Source organism: Diabrotica undecimpunctata, chromosome 2 (genome assembly GCF_040954645.1).
Source record: "Diabrotica undecimpunctata isolate CICGRU chromosome 2, icDiaUnde3, whole genome shotgun sequence".
Taxonomy (NCBI): domain Eukaryota; kingdom Metazoa; phylum Arthropoda; class Insecta; order Coleoptera; family Chrysomelidae; genus Diabrotica; species Diabrotica undecimpunctata.
The window spans coordinates 53332933-53354653 of record NC_092804.1 but is presented as its reverse complement, the minus strand read 5'-3'; the positions used below and the strand labels follow the sequence as shown (position 1 = coordinate 53354653).

Below are 21721 nucleotides of genomic sequence, written 5' to 3'. Positions count from 1 at the left end.
TGCTTGGTGTGCACGACGGAGTTAAAGCTCAACTCCGGTTATCAGTCGACACCAAGTACCATTAGCCTTATATTAGGCATCCGGGAGTGACCATCAATTTAAAACAATATGTGAAGTGAAGAATACCGAAACCGAAAACTATCAACCCAGGTTTTGTTCTTATTGATGCAAAAAAAGACAAAAAAACGCTCAGTCAATTTATATTTTTACGGGAGACCTATTTTGTAAATATAATTATTCACAAATTTCCTCAAAGTGGGAGTAGCCTCCATGCCCTCCATCTCTAAAATCTTAAATAGAAAGAGGTATGGTGCGATATAACATCTTAATATGTGGAATATTGATAAACATACTGCGCGGCATAAGTTAGGGATATGGCCAATATACTGGTAACTATATTTCATTCTGTATCAATTATTTGTATATAGCCATTTGAAAATTATCTTTTTCTCTCAAATGGGATAAACAAATAGAACTGTTTAAAAACTACTTGACCGCTCGGGCCCATTATTCGTAAATATAATAACTACATAAAAACCCACATTACGAAATGTGTTTTAAATGTTTTTATTGTTTATTTTAATAACGATAAACAATTGAAAAACATTCTTACTTTCTGGTTTAAAATCTCATTTTAAAGAGCAAGTATTCTCAAGAAAGTCGTTTGTTGAACGATTTTATCTAAAATGCCTAGTATTTTCACAATATTGAAATGAACGAAAAATGTCGCTTTTTTGCCTTATTATTAATAAAAAAACCATGACGCAGTGACTTCCCCCAGATATTCCAGTTGAAAAATAGCGCCCAGTATTTTTTCGATTTTTTAATTGATTTTTCGGCTTCGTTTGATGGAGTAATAAACTCTAAACAACTTAGAAATTTAATTTACTTGAATTTAGTTATTTATTTCTTTGAATAAATGAGAATGGGATGAAAAGAATGAAGAATGGGAAAGAACCTGCTTAAATATTGAAACATACATAGGAGGTACAAGAACTTCGGAGTCATGGAAAGTACTGAGAGGATTGAAACAAAACTCAAAAGAAAAAATTAAATTGGGAAATATACAGGACAAAGAATGGAAGGACTATTACAAGGAACTGTTAACAGAACAAAGACCACAATTCATTGGAAAAGAAAACTGGCGAAGACGAAGCAGATCCCCACAACAAGAAATAGAAATAACAGATAGGGAAATGAGAACGGCCATAAAAACAATCAAAAATAAGAAAGCACCGGCACCTGGAGGCATCTCACCTGAGCTTATAAAATACGGATCAAAAAAATTACACCGGATGATACAATGGATATTTCAGAAAGCCATAAATGGAGAACAGCTCCCAAAGGAATGGACGGAGGCATATATGACATCTATATTTAAGAAAGGAGATAGAAAACGATGCGAAAACTACAGAGGAATAAGCGTAATGTCATCAATAGGAAGATTATATGGGAAGATACTGCGAGAAAAGATAGAGCAAGCGATAAAAGGCAAAAGGGAAAAAAGCAAAAGAATAGAGATATGCATTTGACATTTGTGGACCTGAGAAAGGCGTATGACTCTATGGCAAGGTCAGAACTATGGAAGGCAATGTACAAATTAGAAATACAGAAGAAGGAACTCATAGAAGCTACAAAAGCTCTGTAGAAAGAAAATAAAGTGTCCATTGAAATGGGAACAAGAATCATAGGAGACTTCACCACAACAAAAGGGCTCTTGCAGGGTTGTTCCACATCTCTAACCCTATTCAAAATATACTTATAGAAAGCCTTGACTACATGGAAAAGAAAATGCGAAGGCATGGGAGTACCGGTACGGAACGAATACCTATATACGTTAAGCTTTGCAGACGATCAAGTAGTGATTGCACAAGACCAAGACGACCTCAGCTACATGATGAAGAAACTACAAGAAGAATATACCAAGGCTGGCCTAGATATTAACCTAGCGAAAACAGAGTACCTATCTACAAGTGAAGAAGACATAGAAGATCTACAGATTGATGACAACGTAACAATCAAAGGAAAGGATAAATTCAAATACTTGGGGTTTATAATCACGAAAAAGGCAACAACAGAAGAAAAAATTACACAAAGATTAGGACAAACAAGAACAGCAATCCGATAACTTAACTCAGTATGGTAGGAAAGACAAAAACACAGATTTATAAAACATTAGTGCGAAGTATTATGACATATGGGGCTGAAAATTGGATCATAAACAAGAAAAACAGCAGTAAGATAGTAGCAACAGAGATGGAATGCCTGGGAAGATGCTGCAGAGTAACAAGAATGGATAGGAGAAGTAATGACGAAATCAAGCAAAGAACATCAATAGAAACAGACATACTAACATACATAGAACACAAAAGACTAAAGTGGTATGGACATGTAAGAAGAACTAGTGACAGCAGATGGATAAAGAGAATAACCGAATGGAGCCCCATAGGAAGGAGGAAAAGAGGACGACCCCGAAAATCCTGGAGGAACGAAGTAGACGACGCCATGAGTAAGAGAGGCCTAAACGATGGAGAATGGAACAACAGAGAAAGATGGAAACGGTTGAGCGAGGGAAGGCAGTGAATACTGTAGAATCCCTGAATATATATATTTCTTTGAATAAAAAAACTTAAAACAAAAAAATATTGTTAATTGCTGATGTGAATAAGTGACTTAATTGATTCATACAGTTGTATAATTGTTATTGTTTATTTAATTTTTAGTTACATATATCCCTAACTTATTCCTCGCAGATTACATAATTTAAGATATACCCACGACAGTTATAATTTTGAGACAGAGGGCTTGTCAAATTTACTTAACAAAATATCAGCTGAAGGAGATATTGGTTAAAAATGAACAGCGAAAAACAAAGATAGTAGTGATAAATCGAAATCCAAATCGACCAGTATAAGCATTAACTTTGTAGGTGAGCTGATCGAGATCATTAAAAAGCGGAAAACTGCATATCTTGGCCATGTAATGAAACGCGATAAATATCACTTCCTTCAACTTATGATAGAAGGTAAGATCGAAAGAAAGCTCGGACCAAAACGTAGACAAAGATTCTAGCTTAAGTGTTTGAGTTTGTTACAAGAAACCTTTAAAAATGTGGATATTCGCGGGAAGAAACACGAGGTGGAGATCGAATATCAGCTAAGTTCAACGATAATCAATCATTAAGTTTATTTCTTCTTTGGTCTGCAGTAATGTACTAGAGTATTGTCGTTTTCAAAATGGATGCAAGTAATTAGTTGCCGAGATAAACATCTCAAAACTTTATAAAATGTATATTGAATAAGTTGAGGACAATTTAAAAGTGAAAGAATGTTTCTTTAGGTTTGTTTTAAATAGAAATTTCAGCATTGGTTTCAGAAGCCCACGTTTAGACAAGTGTTAGTTCAACATGCATAAAACTAAAAGAACGAATGCAACTTAAGAAGGATCCTCAGAAAAATCATGAACTTCTCGTACAAAGAACCACCCACAAAAAAAAAGCAAAAGCATTCTATGATCATTTGAAAGAATAAGATCCCGAAGTAATGAATGTATGTTTCGACTGTCAAAAAAATTTGCCTCTGTGCTAAATACCAGATTAGGAAACAAATTATAGGCGGCAACTTTATCTTTATAATCTGCCACTGTTGTGAAAGGTAGCTCCAAGGAAACGCTAACCAATCAAAACTGTACTAGATATTTGTGGACTAAGGATTTTCATAAGAAAGGATCTAGTACAATCGATGTATCTTTAACTTCGTGAACAACACATACTTGGAAGAACTTAACTGAGGCTCTTCGCAAACGAGTGTGAAAGACAAAATAAAAATCAAATCATTCTTATTTTGTGTTTACAATGGATTTTTAACGCCCCTTCAACTCTTAAATGTTTTGAAAGGATTTTTCTAATTAGTAGACATTCGTTCATAGCTGATCGGGTGCCGCCTGATAGGGTGTTTGGAAATTGTGAAAAAAGTTAGCTAGTTTTTCAACTGTGGTAAATGTTGGTACTGATTGTCACGTCTATGATTTGCAAAATGATGCGTACAAAGTGTTAAAGCCATTAAATCAATGGAATTTCAAGTTTGCTCAGCCAAAAAATTTTTCTTAAAAAAACAGTCAAAAACAAAAACCAAGCAAGGTTCCTCTTATGGCATGTCTAATTTAAATATTATGTTTGTATAGGATTAAGCCACAATTGGTTGTAATGAAAATCACATTTTTAACTAACTAATGTTTGACGTTTCGACTTCCACTCCGGTTCTCAAAAAAGATTATTATAAATTTTCGCAATACTTAACGTAAATATGCAAATATACAACCAAAAAAATATTACCGTTTTACGAATGATTCGTTTAACTGTAACTAGGATTTTATTTTGATTCTGTAGCTTTGTTGAAACACATAATGTTAGAATTGGAAAATTTCCGTCACGTGTCCATACGTATTACAGTAGTTCATTAAATTGCAACCTTTTTAACTATGTTGACCAAGGTCACTGTCAAATGATAGACAGATTATTCTTTATCCAAACTGATTAAAACAATTATAATTGTTGAAGTTGTTACATAAAACTTAGTAATATGTTGTTGAAGTGTAATTATGAAAAATATCCGAAATGGTTAGTAACGGGAATAAAGACGATATCCCAGAATTGTTAAATTAAAGATTTTATCATTAATAAAGACAATAGAAATTTCTTGGTATTCAATACGCTGTGTAGTTATGTAAAAGCGTTAGTTGTGCATTGACTGTTGAAATATTTCGCATTAAAGCTACATAGGTTTAAAGCTTGTTAAAAAAAAATTAAATTCTGGTGCACGGTTCTAATAGCGATAATACGTCAGTTAAAAAATTAAGTTCCTTAAATGGGTGGGAAAAATGAGAAAGGAATAGTTTACCTAAACATAAATTTTAGAGTCCAGCAGGCATGGAAATTCGTGTAGGTACTTAATTCGATTTCGTGAGATAAAAACGTTAGCAAAACAAATAAGAAGAGAATTAGTCTAGAATATGCTAGAATATTTAGACTAGACCAACCACGCAACTGATAAAACAGAAATAAAATGCCACTACTCTACGACTATATGGAAGAGTGTTAAAAGCTCTCAATGTGTGAAGAACTTTTTTAAAAAGGTTTTGACGAGCAGAAGAACTTATTTACTAATGGTGGATTTAACGAAAGCACAGGACACAGTGCCCATTAATAAGCTATGGGAAGTCCTAAAGAAAACTAATATAAATATTACTCTGATTAACGCTTTGAAAGAACCGTACAGAAACTCTACCTCTAAAATTAAATTGAAAAATAAGCTATCGGAAGGCTTCCCAGTCACTAAAGGACTCAGACAGGGATACTGTATGTCTCCAATACTAATCAATATATACATTGATTAAGCCCTGAGAGAGTAAAAAAAGACATGTAACAGAATGGGACTGTCCATAGGCGATAGAACGTCGATTTTTATTTGTCTCCCCAAAAAGAAAAACGCAAGAGAATGCAGCGAATACCGCATCATTAGCTTGATGTCTCATGTGCTAAAGCTACTACTAAAAGTCATCCATAACCGAATATATCACAAACTGGACATAGACGTTAATGATACACAATTTGGTTTTCGCAAAGGCCTAGGAACGCGTGAAGCTCTTTTTTCACTTAATGTACTGATACAAAGATGCCTGGACGTCAATCAAGATATATACGTATGTTTTATTGACTATAATAAAGCATTCGATAAAGTATGACATAAACAATTAATGAATGTCCTGAAATCAAAGACGATTGACTACAACGACCTCAGGATCATATCAAATTTATACTATAAATAGCGAGCAAAAGTACGTGTTAACGAACAGCTGTCAGAAGAAATTGAAATAAGATGTGGAGTGAGACAGGGATGCGTATTGTCGCCAATTCTTTTTAATGCCTGCTCCGAAGAGATCCTGAAAAACGCTCTTGAGGGTGAAACAGCTGGAATAAAGGTAAATGGAGTTCCCACTAACAACATTATATATGCGGACGACACTGTCATCGTAGCCGAAAATATTGAAGATCTTCAGAGACTGGTGACCAGAATAGCGGAGTATGGAAAAGAGTATGGTCTAACAATGAATGTCAAGTTATGAGAATATCGAAAACTCAAAGAAATAACGAAAATCTTCTAATAAACGGAACCAACGTCGAACAAGTGGACAAATATGCATATCTGGCAACAATGATTAACTCCACAAATGATTACATTCAGGAGATCAAAATCTGAATAGAAAAGGCTAGCGCAAATTTCAACAAAATGAGAAGAGTGCTATGTACAAGGTATTTAAAATTGGAACTAAGAAATAGGTTGGCGAGGTTCTATGTTTTTTCGACTTTATTTTATGGAATGGAATCTTGGATCTTGAATTCGACATCAATGAAAAAACTGGAATCATTCGAGCTGTGAGTGTATAGAATATTTCTGAAAATATCGTGGACAGAACACGTCACAAACAAAGAGGTTCTGAGAAGGATGAATAAAGAAATAGAAATTGTAAATATAATTAAAACAAGAAAATTGGAATATCTCGGACATATTACACGTGGAGAGAAATACACCTTGCTCCAACTGATTATGCAGGGAAAGATCCAAGGAAAGAGATGCATAGGGAGGCGTAGAATGTCATGGCTGCGCAACCTAAGAGAGTGGTACAGATGTACTTCAAATGAACTTTTCAGAGCAGCCCTCTCAAAAGTCCGAATAGCTATGATCGATCTCACTACCTATCTAGCAAAAACGACCAAATCCATCATAAATGACCAAGTCCACTCTACCTCCAGATATCAAAAAATATATTATATCCAAAGAAAAATCATTCCGAATTCCAAGAATACACGGCCTACCAAAAATCTATAAGCCCAATGTCACCCTAAGACCCATTGTCAGTGCATAACTGCCCCAATCAGAAATTGGCAAAATATCTCGCCTTATCCTTACAACCATTAGCCGAAAACATCTCGTCCTTGGTCAAAAATTCTTTCCATTTCATTGATCTTCTGAAAAACATTTATATTTCACCCTCAGATATACTAGTTAGTTTTGACATTGTTTCTTGATTGACCAACATTCCTATTGATGAAACCATTTCCATCTTAGACTCTAAACATCAAATCCCCCAAGATACATTATCTCTTATAAAACACTGCATGTCTTATACATACTTCTCATTCCAAAATCATTTCTATCGTCAAATCAAAGGTGCCCCAATGGGATCCCCCTCTCTCCCAAGCTGATATCTACGTGGAAACCCACCTGCTGGTTGCGGTACGTTGATGATACCTTTCTCATTTGGCCTCATGGTAAAGACACATTAGATATCTTTCTCTCCCACCTGAATGGAATACATCCCAGTATTCAATTCACGATGGAAGTTGAGTCTGAAGCGTCTTTGCCATTCCTTAATTCAGAAACACCCACCTCACAGTTTTTCCTATTCCCTGTACCGGAAACCTACACATAAAAACCGTTATTTTAATGCCCAGTCATATCATCACTCCCCAACTCAATTCAGTTATCAACAGTCTTGTTTCCGTTGCATAAGACTTAGCGACGACAATCACATATCATGCGAAATCAATTTGATAAGGCAAACACTCTTACAAAACGGATACCACAAAACCCAAATCAATAACAGCATTCAAAAATATCTAAACTCCATTCCATCCAAAAAAGAAATCTTCCCGCCTGATCAACCCAAAATCTATCTACCATTTATCAAAGGTGTCACTGACAAGATCAGAGGAACTCTTAACTCTCTAAACATCAAAACCATCTTCAGTACTCATTCTAAGTTGTCCAATCTCGTCATATCCGTAAAAGACCAAATCCCCAATGAAGACCATGGTGTACGAGATACCCTGTTCCAGTTGCCCACGAACATACATAGGACAGACAAACCGACGAATCCACTACCGTATTTACGAACATTCTATATCTGTAAAACATTCCGATACAATTTCAGCCCTAGCCCAACGTCATATTCAGACAGGTCACAAAATCAAAAGCAAAAATCATCGCTCCTATCCGCTCCTTAAAATTGAGAATTATTCGTGAAGCCATCGAAATTAAAAAATGCCCTAACAGCTTAAACACGAGGGATGGCTCTAAAAGACTGTCGGCAACCATGGCAACCGCTGCTTCAACGACCCCCCTTGCCAACCGATCCCGCTCAGATCGTTTCCGAGCATGCCGTTCCCGCGCATACTGACAGTATAAAAACAGCTACACAGGGAAAGACAGGTGGTCACTCGACACTGAGGAGTAGGCAGATTGACAACTCAGTGCTGTTTGACGGTTCTCGTATTTCTGGAGAACAAGGTAAGTACTGGTACGTCACGAGTGATGAGAGTAGGAAGATTGAGACCCCGAACTCGAATGGAACCATATCCCTCTTGATAATGGCTCCAAAATGGGTGCCGAAATGTCGAGTTTTAAATTCTCAACGCTGTTCCTCGCGAGAACTTTAATTTAAAGAACTGTTTTTCCTTCTAAAAGCAGCTTTGTTCCTCACATATATGGACTGATTTTGTTTTGTAAACACAAAACGAAAAGTTTCCGCAATATATGGAATAGTTAACACTCTTAGTTTTTCTTCTTCTTCTCTTATCTGACTGATATCTTCAATAGTTATCGTGTGAAATGGATTTCACCCCATTCCATTGTTCTTCACTGCATCAGAGCTATTTTGATTTCACGTTTACTTATTTCCTGTTGTAGGTTTGAGTGGACATTTTTTATTTTTACTTTTAATTGTCTAAGGATTTCCTGTGATAGTTTTTGTTTTGAATCATACGGATTTGACTAATATTCCGTTATTTTTATAATTTCTTTGATATCATTTACACTGATAATCTATATTATTTCTAGCTATGGTTTTAAACTTTTTATATTTCATGCTCATATTTTTTGTGTTGTTTTCTTACTGTTTGTCTTATTCCTTGTTCTGGAGGGGACTTTCTTTTATTCTTCAAGATTTTTTCTTGCAATATGTTCCATGGCTTTTGTGCGTGCTATTTCTTAACGTTTTTAGGCATATTTCAAATACCTCATATTTATTGCCAAAACTCAAAATCGAAATTTCATGGTATAGGTTTTGAAGATCAGGCTTTAAGAATGTTAATTATTCCATAGTGACCATAGAAATCAATGAAAATGATAAAGTTGATTGATTTCATGAGAATTATAAAAAATGTCAGAATCGCGCAATGTTTATTTATATAACACTTTCATAAAAATTGACTTTATTTGCGGCAAAATATGAAAATTGCATTCGAAAGCTGCACTTTTTACCTTTAAAACGCATTTTGGTTTTAGTCGATGGGCCACTCTGATCAAAAGAATTTTTGCCGTCGAGTTGATACAAATTTTATTTAAAATTGATTTGGCGCATGAACTGACATTCAAAATCGCCGGTCGCTTCAATCGTTGTTTCTTGGAGAACGGTTCATTCTACACAAAAAGTGCTAAAAAACTTTTTGTTCAAAATTATCTTAGTTTAAAAATTGACATTCTTCAAAATTTAGCTTGTTCGTATGATTTTTAGAGTTTTTGTGGCATTTTCATCACTGACGACTGGAGTAAAAAATGAAAGATAAAACACAACTTAAACATATTCCATAGAATATGGTCATGTTGACATGGAGTTGACATAATATAGTCAACTTGACACGCTTCAAAATGTTTTAGTTTAATATTATCATTCGTTAATAATCTTGCACGGTTGATCCAGATCATTACAAATAAAAAAAAATATTATCATTCTTCTGAGGAATCTGATGTTTCAGCAAACCATGTTAACTTGACTATATTCTGTATCAAAAAACTGCGGGACCAGTTAGTATATTTCCCAGGCTACTCCAAGAGGGACTGGAAATAATTTTAAAAAATCTGTGTTAAAACCCATTAAAAGTTATAGGTTAAAATTAAGTTTACATTGTTCGAACTTATATATTAAGATGTTAAAGTTACCAGTGGATTTGATAACATTTCAACGTACTCTACATGAAGTTACTGGTCCTGAGATAAAGTGTCTACAAGGACTTGATGATAGCAACTGAGTAGCAACAGTTGCTTTTCAGTTGCTATTATCAGTTGATTATTGCTAAACCAGGAAAAACAGATTACACATGTCAATACATAATGCACTCATGAGGATGAAAATCAAATCGAAACGTCAAAACTAATATAAAATGTAATACCACATAAATATAATATGCAAAGTTGAGATTTACAAATTGATCTATAACTTGCTGTGTTGCATCTACAACGTCGCAGACTGCTAAAAAGACCCCTATATTTTTTCCGTCAAGAATACTATCACGTTTTAATATCTTTTATGAAGTATTTCTGATAATTAGACTGCCATTAATAATTTAAAATTAGGCGGGAAATTAACACCTCCGATTAATTCCGATTCATTTAATGAACCAACATTTTTGTCCGTCATATTTTTCTCGAGTTATCCTTTTCTATTATCTTCCAATCAGTCGAAAAAATTTAATGTTATTCCTAACGTTTACGATCATTGTTGCATTGCCACTTTTCACATCATCAAAGGAAATTGCACCAGTTTTAGATTTTCCGAGCATAAAAATTTGTCCGGCACGACACTCTCTTAGCCCGTTCACTTTTTTCTTTTCTCATTCGCTATATGCTTTAACGAAAGGATTAGAAATCATCTACGTCTGTTGTGATATTGATTATTCTTGGTTTTTTTGCAAACTTATTTTCTGCACTATTATTTAATTTCTTTGCAAAATCATGGGCTTTAAATTTGTTTGTTTTTTTGCTCTTATTGAAAATGTCTCAAAAAATGATAGTGTGACTGCATTTTTTTACTCTAATAAACATATTGTGCATGCGTCCCAAAAGATATTATATTAATAAATTTATACTGCATGTAGCTAATAAATGTGGCTAGAGTTTATTGTTATTTAATAATCGACGACGAAATATTGATAAATTACGATACTGCCGTTAATATTGATATAAGCAAATATGTGCAGAGATAAATATTTGTTAGTATGTCAATATATAAGTATTATTAATATAGTATATCCAAACAATACTGAAAAACATTTGCAAAACTAAATAGAAAACAATTCTAGGTGCTCATTATAACGTTCGAAATAAATGTTACAGGATTTGTTTTTCAAATATTCTATTTGTTTTGTTTTAATTATTTTTGTATTACGATAAAAATATTAGTCATTTTTTAATATATATATATATATATATATATATATATATATATATATATATATATATATCTATATATATATATATATATATATATATATATATATATATCTATATATATATATATATATATATATATATATATATATATATATATATATATATATATATAGGGTGAGTTTTTAGTGCGACATCGGGCGATAATTTCATTGTTGTACAAGATATCCAAAAAACTTATTTAGAAAAAATGTAGGCAATGGTATTCACAATACTTGAAAAATATGTGGAATTCTACAGGGTGATTAATAACTACGTGGTATATCAAACATACAATTTTTTAAATGGGACACCGTATATATTTTTTCATATTTATATTCCTCTCATCATTCTTGTTCTTATAATATTGAGCTTTGCATTACTAGACAGAGTATTTAACAAGTTATGACCATTTTTATTTCGAAATCCCTACGAAATCAACACAATGTTTATAAAGAAGAAGAAACCAAATTTAAAAACTACAATACATTGTTTACTTTACTATACAAAATAAATAATTTTTTATGCATTACTTCTTTGTATACATGGTGTTGATTTCATAGGGATTTCAAAATAAAAATGGTCATAGTAATGAAAAACCCAATACTATAAGAACAAGAATTATGAAAAGAATACAAATTTGAAAAAATATATAGGGTGCCACATTTAAAAAATTGTATGTTTGCTATTCCACGTAGTTATTATCCACCCTGTAGAATTCCACATATTTTCCAAGTATAGAGAATATCATTGCCTACATTTTTTCTAAATAAGTTTTTTGGATATTCTATACCATAATGGAATTATCGACCGATTTCGCAGTAAAAAACTCACCCTGTATATACCAAGTGGGCCAAAACTCTAAAAACCAATCATGTACAAATGTACATCACTGGTGAGGTCCATTTATATTGTAATTGAAAGTTTTGTGACATCTTAGTTGCTATCACTATATTCATGCTTGCTTTCTGGAAGCTTTTTTCTTTTTTACTTTTTACTTTTGCCTTTAGTAAAAGGTAAAATAACAAAATCCTATAACTGTTCTTTAATGAGAAATTAAGTTGGAAATAGTATATTGAATACTTTAAAGGACAATTCCACAAGTAAACTAAATCTTATGAGAATATTGGTACATATAAATGGGGAGCAGAAGAAAAAAATGTTTGCTAATAATATTAAGATCCCTAATTCGGTCCAAGCTAGATTATGGTTATTTACTCTACATGACAACCCTAAAGTATTTCTTAAGTAAATTAAATTACATACACAACATTACTTCAGGATTAGGCTTGGAAGCGTTCAGTTCAGCAGATAGTTTATATTTTGAATCCAACGAACCTCCGAAAATATCAGCAACTACTAATAACTTGATTTTTCGTTAACCAATAATCCCTATAAAGACTCTCTCACTTTCTCCAAGCTACCCACTATTCTACTTGACTACTACAACCCGCAACACTCACTCTCTCCAATGGCGCTACAGCACAAATCGAGCCCTGGTCTCCTCCTAAATATGCCTCCAACCTTGCCGGTCCCGCGCCGATCTTCTCCAGGTTCTCACGTCTAGCAAATTTTGCGCGTCCGCTGCCACTTCATCCTCCCACCTTTTCCGTGGCCTTCCTTTTGGTCTTGCGCCCTGCATTTTATTATCTAGTGCTATTTTTTGCAATCTTTCAGTCTCCATTATCACTACATGACCAGCCCTGAACCAAGTCTCTGAAGTTTAACGAATTCTGAGATCGGTAAGTGCGAGTGAAAAGTAAGCTTTGTTTCCCTTTACTATTCTTCTTTGAATTTCTGGTTCTCTTCCATCGTCGGAGGTTCTATATTTTCTGGGTCTCCCTCGATGTGATGCAGGTTAATATGCTCTTCATGTTCTTGCGTCCCTAGGAGAGTTTGGAAATAGGTTTTCCAGACTGATTTTATTTCTTTTGGATTACTGGTTATTTGCCGTTTTTGATTTCTGCATATATTTGTTCGGGGTTTGTATCCTTCTCTTAAATGCAACAGACCTTTTTATAATATGTACTGTAAACTAATCCTGTTTGGATCGGATAATATAATCCTGACGATTTTAAGAACAATGACAACAATGAAAGTTAGATGCGCAGTTACATCTTCGAAAAATGCCATCAAGACTTCGATTCTTCTGTCAAATTGTGGAATTCACACAGTCGAACTACTGCGAATACTTCTTGCCATAAACTCAGTAACACCGATACCCAATTGTTCAATCTATCCATAACTCAATCCGTTTCCTCGTCTCCCAAGGGATGTACTTGTTAATGGGATCTGGGTACCCTCACAAATCGGAATTCAAGGTAACGAAACCGCCGATCGTGCAGCAAACCCAGCGCTATCATCAACCACTGATTCTGAAAGAATCCAAATTGACATAGATCCGAAATGTCACTGCAATCGTCTCACACTTACAGACTAAGATCACTGTCAATATTTGGACAATATTTGAACACAAATTTTATTTCGTTAATTTATTTTTTAAATAAAATACGCTGCTTATGACGTATATGCATGTTTTTTTATATCTATTAAAGCTTATTATCTAAATTAAAGCTATTTTTTAAGATGATGATATAAAGTTGCCAGAGAAAAAATGGTCGCAAATTAGGGTTGCCACCGGTTAAAAACGCGATATCAAAGATACAATAAAATAGAGTTAGTGCACATCGACTATGGCTTGACAAGTGATAATATGTATATTATTATATGCATTCTTTAAAAACTCACACTAACAACAAACCAGTGGCGTTGCGCGCTACCTCTCTTTTATTTTATCTCTGATACCTCGCGTTTGTAACAGCTGGCAACCCTAATGTGCGACAATTTTTTCTCGGGCAACCTTATATCATCATATTAAAAAAAAGTCATGAGCAGCGTATTTTATTTAAAAAATAAATGTACGAAATTTTTGTTCAAAAATTAATTACCATTAATTGAATTCAAACTATGTATTTGCGGCCACTTTTTGACTGGCAACCTGTTATCAATGTATTCTCCTATTTTTAAATGTATGTAAAAATGTCAGTCTGATTAACTACGTTATAAACTTAGTAATCTTGCAATGGAATCTCGTACTATTAATTGCTAACAAACTCACTGGAATAGGCTGCCATAAAAATTTAAAGAAATCCAACAACACCTAGGAATATTTGAAAAGTGAAAAATTTGACCTCGGGCTTCCGGTTACAGAGTTGCAACCGGAAGTAATGTTTTAGAGTCCTCGAAATACTACAAGCGATATATTATTCGACGCGCCTTAGCAAGAACAAATATATACTTCCGGATCACTTTCGGTTAAAAAGTTATGACTGGCGTTTGGCAAAATGACTCAAAATTAGCGAAATCGTATATCAATCGACGTAAGGTTTATACGAAGAATACAAATATCGACTTGCGGTTCTACTTTCGGGCACGTTGGGTGAAAACCTAGGACTTATGAAGTCCAATTGTTTGTTTTGTTTAAAATTAATTGCTGATATACTTACTACTAAGTTATTGTTTATTTTAAATCGATACCGAAAACCTCATTAAGCGCATAGAATATTTACAGCACTGAATAATTTAAAATTCAATAAGTTGCACTATTCGTTTTTCTAATTTTTACATAAATTAATATACAACTGAACTAGAAAATACAGTGTGGAAACCACTTATGGAATAAAATTGTTTGTGTCCTTATTTTAAAAAATAATAAAAAATATTGAGATACATTAACTTTTAAATTTAAATGTGCGCTTTTTAAACATACATTTGAATGTACAGGGTGATCCACGCAAGTCTAGTCCAACGAACTATGTCATGTAGGGTCTATTATGAATAATACAAGGTGAAATTTTGAAATTAAGTATAATTTTGTTCAATACCCGAGGTCATTGATTCGACTACATTAAAATAAATGCTCAAAATGTTCTTCACCTTCTTGTTAGCAATAACACAGTCTCCTATAAAACTCGTCCCGAACTTTGTTTAAAGTTTGAGGTGAAATATTCCGTATTTCTGTAGTTACCCTTTCTTTGAGGTCTTCAATGCTAGTTGGTTGTGTTGCATATATTTTGTTCTTGAGATAACCTCACAGAAAAATCCAAGAGGCGTAACATCTGACGACCTAGCTGGCGACTCAATAGTACCCCTTCATCCAATCCATTTATTGAAAAAGATTTCATTCAAGTAATTTCTCACCATTAAAGCATAAAGGAGTGTTGCACCGTCCTGCTGGAACCAGACAGTTTCATGCGGTATTGTCGGATCTACTGGATTGGGATATAAGTTAGCCAACTGAGGAAGAACATCGTCTCTTAGGATTTTTAAATATCTTTCCGCTGTCAAATTACCATCTACAAATATAGGACCCATAATATGATCTTCTATAATACCTGCCCAAAAATTCAACTTTTGAGTATACTGAGTGTGTGTCTCACGCATTCAATGAGGATTCTCCGCTGACCAATATCTACAGTTTTGTCGGTTTACCTCTCCGTTGGACGTTGGATTCTCCGCGACAAAATATCCACTTTTAGCTCATCTTCAATGAAGTTCGGTTTTCTTTTTAACGGTTTAACATGTCCAAGTTCTCTGAATTGTGTATTAATTTTAGACACAGTACCTTGTGCAATATTAGGCAACTGAGGATACCTCTGATTAAATAAGTCTACTACTTCAACTTGACTTCTACAATTATTCTCCTCGTAACCGATCATCATTAAAATCTCAATTCGGTGGGTCTCAGTTAAATATTTCATTTTTATTTCTGCAAGAAATTAGCTTTTAATTAGGAATTTATTATTTTAATACCAACAGCTGATTGATAACAATCCGCATTATTTACTGATTTAGTTTAATTAGCAGACTATCTAAACAGTTTTTACCTATTCATGACAAAAAATGAATGATGAATGAAATTTGATCAAGGTACGAAAAATTGGATACCTCGGCCATATTCTGAGAGTAAAAAAATACGCAATCCCTCAACTAATCATCCAAGGAAAGATTGAAGACAAGAGAGGAGTAGGTAGCAAACAATTGTCGTGGCTACGGAACATAAAGAACTGGATAGGCATAAATAACACTGGTGATCTTTTGCATGCCGCAAAAGACAGACGTCTGGCCTTAAGATAATTCGCCAACGCACTATAGGTGCACGGCACTATAAGAAGAAGAAGACAAAAAAATGTTAACACGGTTACTAAACATAAATTTTCTCCAATATACTGACACTTAGAGTATAAGTGCATTGTCTGTAGGTATTTAGCTAATTTAAAATAATATCATTACAATAATATCAACACGTGATAAATTATTAGTTTCAAAATTTCACCTTGTATTATTCATTATAGACCCTACATGATATAGTTCGTTGAAATCAGGTTGTTAAGAATATTTTAAAAATATAAAAATATACAGGGTGTTTCATTAAAAATAAGGATTATGGACTATGCCAGACTTGCGTGGATCACCCTGTATATTTCAATTTATGTTTAAAAAGCGCACATTTAAATTTAAAAGTTAACGTGTCCCAGAGTTTTTTATTATTTTCTATAATAAGGACATAAACAATTTTATTCCATAAGTGGTTTCCACACGGTATCTATTAACACAGTAGACAATTTATTTCGGTCTAGTAGTATAACAACCTTAATGGAGACAACAGAAGGTATTCTTGTGAATGGTGTAACCGTGAACAATATCAAGGTGCCTTCACACGCAAAGGAAAAGCTGAAGGCATACCTTGAGCACAGTTTAATGCTTAAAAGAATTCAGCAATATACTTTGCCTTCAGGCGGCGCCAGGTCTTGAGGTGAACCTAAAAAGACGGGGGTCTCCACACACTACGGAATTTACGAAGGTCGGCCTTAAGGCACTCCAATTTGTCGGTTTATTCTTAGCTATCGAAAATAATGAAAAAAAAGTTAAGCGAAAGGTTTGGACTAAAGACTGGTTATAGAAAAAGAAAGTTTACTCCCATGTAAATGTATTAAAAGAACTGAAGTTCAGTCCGAAAGATTGGCATAATTTTGCTTCAAGGCGTCAAGGCAGAGGCCTTGAGGCAACACGAATAAGATTTTGGTATTGTAATTTCCGGCTTCAAGGAATACCTCAGATAATTCTCCATACACACATAGAAGTTTTCCTTGAAGCCTTGCGCCTCGAGGCATGCCTTCGGTTTTTCCGTTGCGTGTAAAGGCAGGCACCTTTAGATATGCCGACGATAACTTAGTGCTGGCTAATAGCATAGCAGTGAAGACCTTTAAAATCTAATGAACAAAATAAACCCGACCTATGATCAGAATGGATTTAAACTCAACGTTAAGAAAACTAAATATATGAAAGTTAGCAAACAACATTACATACAGGATGACGGTATTAAAAGTCGGAGATGCCGTACTGGACAGAGAAACTCGTGTATATCGGCAGTAACATCAATGAGAGCTGGGATCAAACGGTAGAAATTAAAAGCCGAATAGAAAGTGCCCGAGCTACATTTTGAGCCCTGAAAAATATGAACTTTTCCATCTCATCATTTAGTGAGATATCCCAGGTACACCTGGTCCTGGTAGCAGAACATCATGGCTGAAAAATCTAATACAATGGTACGGAAAATCGACTACATCATTATTTAGAGCTGAAGAGCATGATATCCAACGATCGATAACGGTCATGGAACTAGAAGAAGTATAACAACAGAAAATATTTTGACTTAATGAATTTTTAAACCAAATCCACGTTCTATAGCGCGAAAATCATGCCAAAAAACGTTCGCGATCCTAACCGGTGAAAATGTGCGTTTAGATACATTTTAGCGTTTTTGTGTCAATGGTATTTTAAAATCTTATTTTATGCCTTTACCTCTTGAGAAGGGATTTTAAATTAAACAGTTGCAACATACAAGAACATATTTGGAGTTTTTTGAGAGTTAAAGATAATATTGACATAGGTTTAAAAACGCCCATAGAAACTGAAATTTATGTTTCTTTTAGTAAAAGATGATTGAGGCTAGACATATGATGCTGTAAATGGTATGAGTCTGTCTCACAATGAGAATCAAATCCATATTAAAGAAAAATATTACGAAATTCAAAAGTACCTACGCATATTATTTGACAAGAAATTGTAATCCAAAAAATTCCCAAAATATCTGCTACATGATGGGACTATAACATTCGCACGGTTAAATTTGTTTTTGATCATGAAAGCTCATAGAGGTATTTGACGCTATCGAAGGGAGATGTGATAGAGGTTGTTAAAAATGAAGTTTCAAATTTGAGAAGCGTATTAGAAAAGTATTCTTGTTTTGGTTGACAGTATTGAATGAAATATTGCCCCAGATGTATATTATTTATAACCAACTACAGCCGTAAAATCAAGATGGTATATTAAAACGCAAAAGGAATAACGTTCGAATGTAATAAAGGAATAATTGATGATAATACACGGGAGTGGTCGTCAAATAAGAGTGCCACATAATTACAAAGCAACTAAAAAAAATTTTCTGAAATTTCATGCCAACATTTTGAATGATGTACTAAAGCAATAGCTACTTTTATCCCATGTTGTATAAAGCCAGAATGAAAACTGAATTAGAAATGATAAACTACAAGCATAATTTAAAAAAAAATGGTGATATGAATTTACTAAACTTTTTCTAATAAGAGTCTGTGATATACTTGTGGAATCTATAAAATTATTAGGACTATTCCAATGACTACAGCAGAATCACAAGGATCTTTTTTTATGTTTAATCATATAAAAACCTTTCTAAGAAACAGTAAACCAGATAAAGGTTATGAAACAATTTATTTCTCTACAAATGATCTTGAGAACTGATTTGGTTTTTAAAAAATGATTGTGTTATTTATATCTATGGAAGGACGTAATTATAATGCTCAAAACTTTTTTTACTTTTACTTGAAAATCAAGATACATCGCTAAAATTTTTAAATTTGCATAAAAAAATTAGCTTTTTGTGCCTCTCAAACAAACTGCCATTGTTTGTACATTAAGTCGTTTATATATTCATTAAAAAGATCAGTAAATATATGAGTTTTAGATTTTGTGTACCATCAAATGTTTCATATCTTCATAGTAATGTGAGATTATAATATTCTTCGATACATTTGACTACAGTTGCCACTAATCTTCAAGAAATTTTAATACAATCTTCTATAGTAATCATCTTATTTTCATATTGTATCAGGCCCAACTCTATTGTTTTTTTATAGTTCTTTTGTCCCAACTGTCTGCTGATCAAAAAGCACTTTTATCATAGTCAGTGTTTATTTACAAATATCATTTGTTGTCTGTTCCTTTATACATGCTATCATTTGTTGATGAAAATGCAAACCCAACTTCTACTTTTATACAAAATGTTCTACTTAGCTCTATGTATCAGCTATGTTATCAGTTTTTGGGCATAATTAACTTTGCTGTTTGTGTTTTTCACAATTAAGGAAACTAATTAACCTTTTATAATTTTACCTTTAAATTTTTAACATGGTTTATAGCAAATTAGTAATTAAAAAAAACAAAATCTACAAATATACAAGTACTTACTACTATAATATATATATATATATATATATATATATATATATATATATATATATATATATATATATATATATATATATATATATATATTATAGTAGTAAGTACTTGTATACATATATACATATTATACACATATGTATACATATATCCATATGTGCCATGAAAAGATCACCATACAATTTCCTGAGATCCTACTTGTATATCGAGTAGATCTTGTTTTATGTATATATATATATATATATATATATATATATATATATATATATATATATATATATTCCATGATATTGGCACAATTCATCAGAAATTATGTAAATATCTAGTTAATATTAATTTTTTAGAAGCACACATTACATGTTTTTAAATATAAAAATACATTAACTAAACTGAAAAGTCAAATTTTAAAACTATTAAAACATGTTCTTCGATGGTAAAATTCAATAATTCACAGATATTTTGAAACATCTATGCTTAACACATAGAAGAGTATCAAAAGATATAAATTGCAAGTATAAGATGTGTATAAAATGTGTATATTCTAGAACTGAGCAAGAGTGGTTTTATTTTTGAATTCATGTGAACCGTTCGGATCTAGATCGAACAGCAAAGTTAGAAAAAGACTACTTAGATACTACAGTAGGATAGCAGATCTCTGGATCAACCATCAAACACTTCATGTTCTATTCTACATATTGATCAACTGAGAAAAAGAAGGAGTTATGCAGAATACTATTGGTATGCAGTTTTTTAATGTGTTAAACATCTTCAAACGTTAAACATTTATATGAAGTGAATTTGACATATTCATTCAGTTCAGTTAACTAGCAATATTCGAGATATACCCCCAAAAGGGGCAGTTCTGAAGTGAAGTAGTTCTAAAATAAATTTTCTACAGAATATTTGAACTATAGAAAATGTGGGTAATGCATTCATAAATTATTTAAAAGTTGGTATTGAAAACTATATAGAAAACATGTAATATTCTTTTCCTTCGCATATCCTTATATTCATTCTAAGTGTTTGATAATATGTCATATTATAACATAAAAACTCAAAAAATATGTAATTTTTTGCAATAAAAACATAAATTACACATTTTTAGAATTATTATGAAATAAATCTCTGAAGTATAAAAAATGACTTTTTGATTCAAATATTTTCAAAGCTTATGTTAACATTTTATATGAACAATAGATAATAATATAATTATTATAAAAAAATAAAATAATAAGAAAAGCTTAACAATAAAAAAGTACTTACCAAAAATTCTATAAATTAGGCACTTCTTTTCTTCTATTGGGTAGGACAGGTCACTTATATAAACTTTTTCTTCAACCATTTTTAACGCACTACCGAAACTTAAAAAAACGGAAAATCAAACGGAAAATTAGCAGTTTTTTCTCATTTCTTCCAAAAGTCTGGACCAAAAACTGTGTAGGTCTGCTTTACCACCAACTGCTGAATAAAATAAATATTTAAAAATATTGTGTAGGGACAGGGTAGGAGAAATAAATAAATATCCCTGCGCTAATGAACCGAGATTGTCTGCAGTTATATCTGCTCTTTAATAAATGCGCTTATGCATCAAGACCAACAAGTTGAATGAATAAAATGGTAATGAGCAATGATATACATTTTCGCACTCCAAATTAAAAGGTTACCTTCCGATACGTCCGTTCACAGCTAATGTAAAACCAACATTGACAACAAATACAAACTTATTTTGGTTTATGTTTTATCAGAACCGGTGTCTGCAGTTGATACACAAGGAAAAAAGCTTTTTGTGTTAGGTCAAGGTAATGATAAAACATGTTATTCTCTTTAATCTGTTAAATAACGCTAACAGTTAACAATGAATACGTAACTTGATAAAAAAGTTCATGCTTAATTTT

The 21721-nt window shown here is 32.9% G+C and overlaps 1 protein-coding gene across 2 annotated transcripts in view; it reads right to left on the bottom strand.

The window, feature by feature from the left end:
* MFS17 (Major Facilitator Superfamily Transporter 17) overlaps positions 1-21721 on the bottom strand; it is a 211198-nt gene extending 189477 nt beyond the window's left edge. Inside the window, exons 1-2 of one of the 2 annotated variants that reach the window (XM_072522892.1) lie at positions 21491-21721; positions 21090-21287 (exon numbers count right to left, since the gene is read on the bottom strand). In XM_072522892.1, the coding sequence (XP_072378993.1) occupies positions 21090-21168 (79 nt within the window). In that variant the 5' untranslated portion in view covers positions 21169-21287; positions 21491-21721. The remainder of the gene's footprint in view (positions 1-21089; positions 21288-21490) is intronic. The other variant, XM_072522893.1, reaches the window with a different exon arrangement.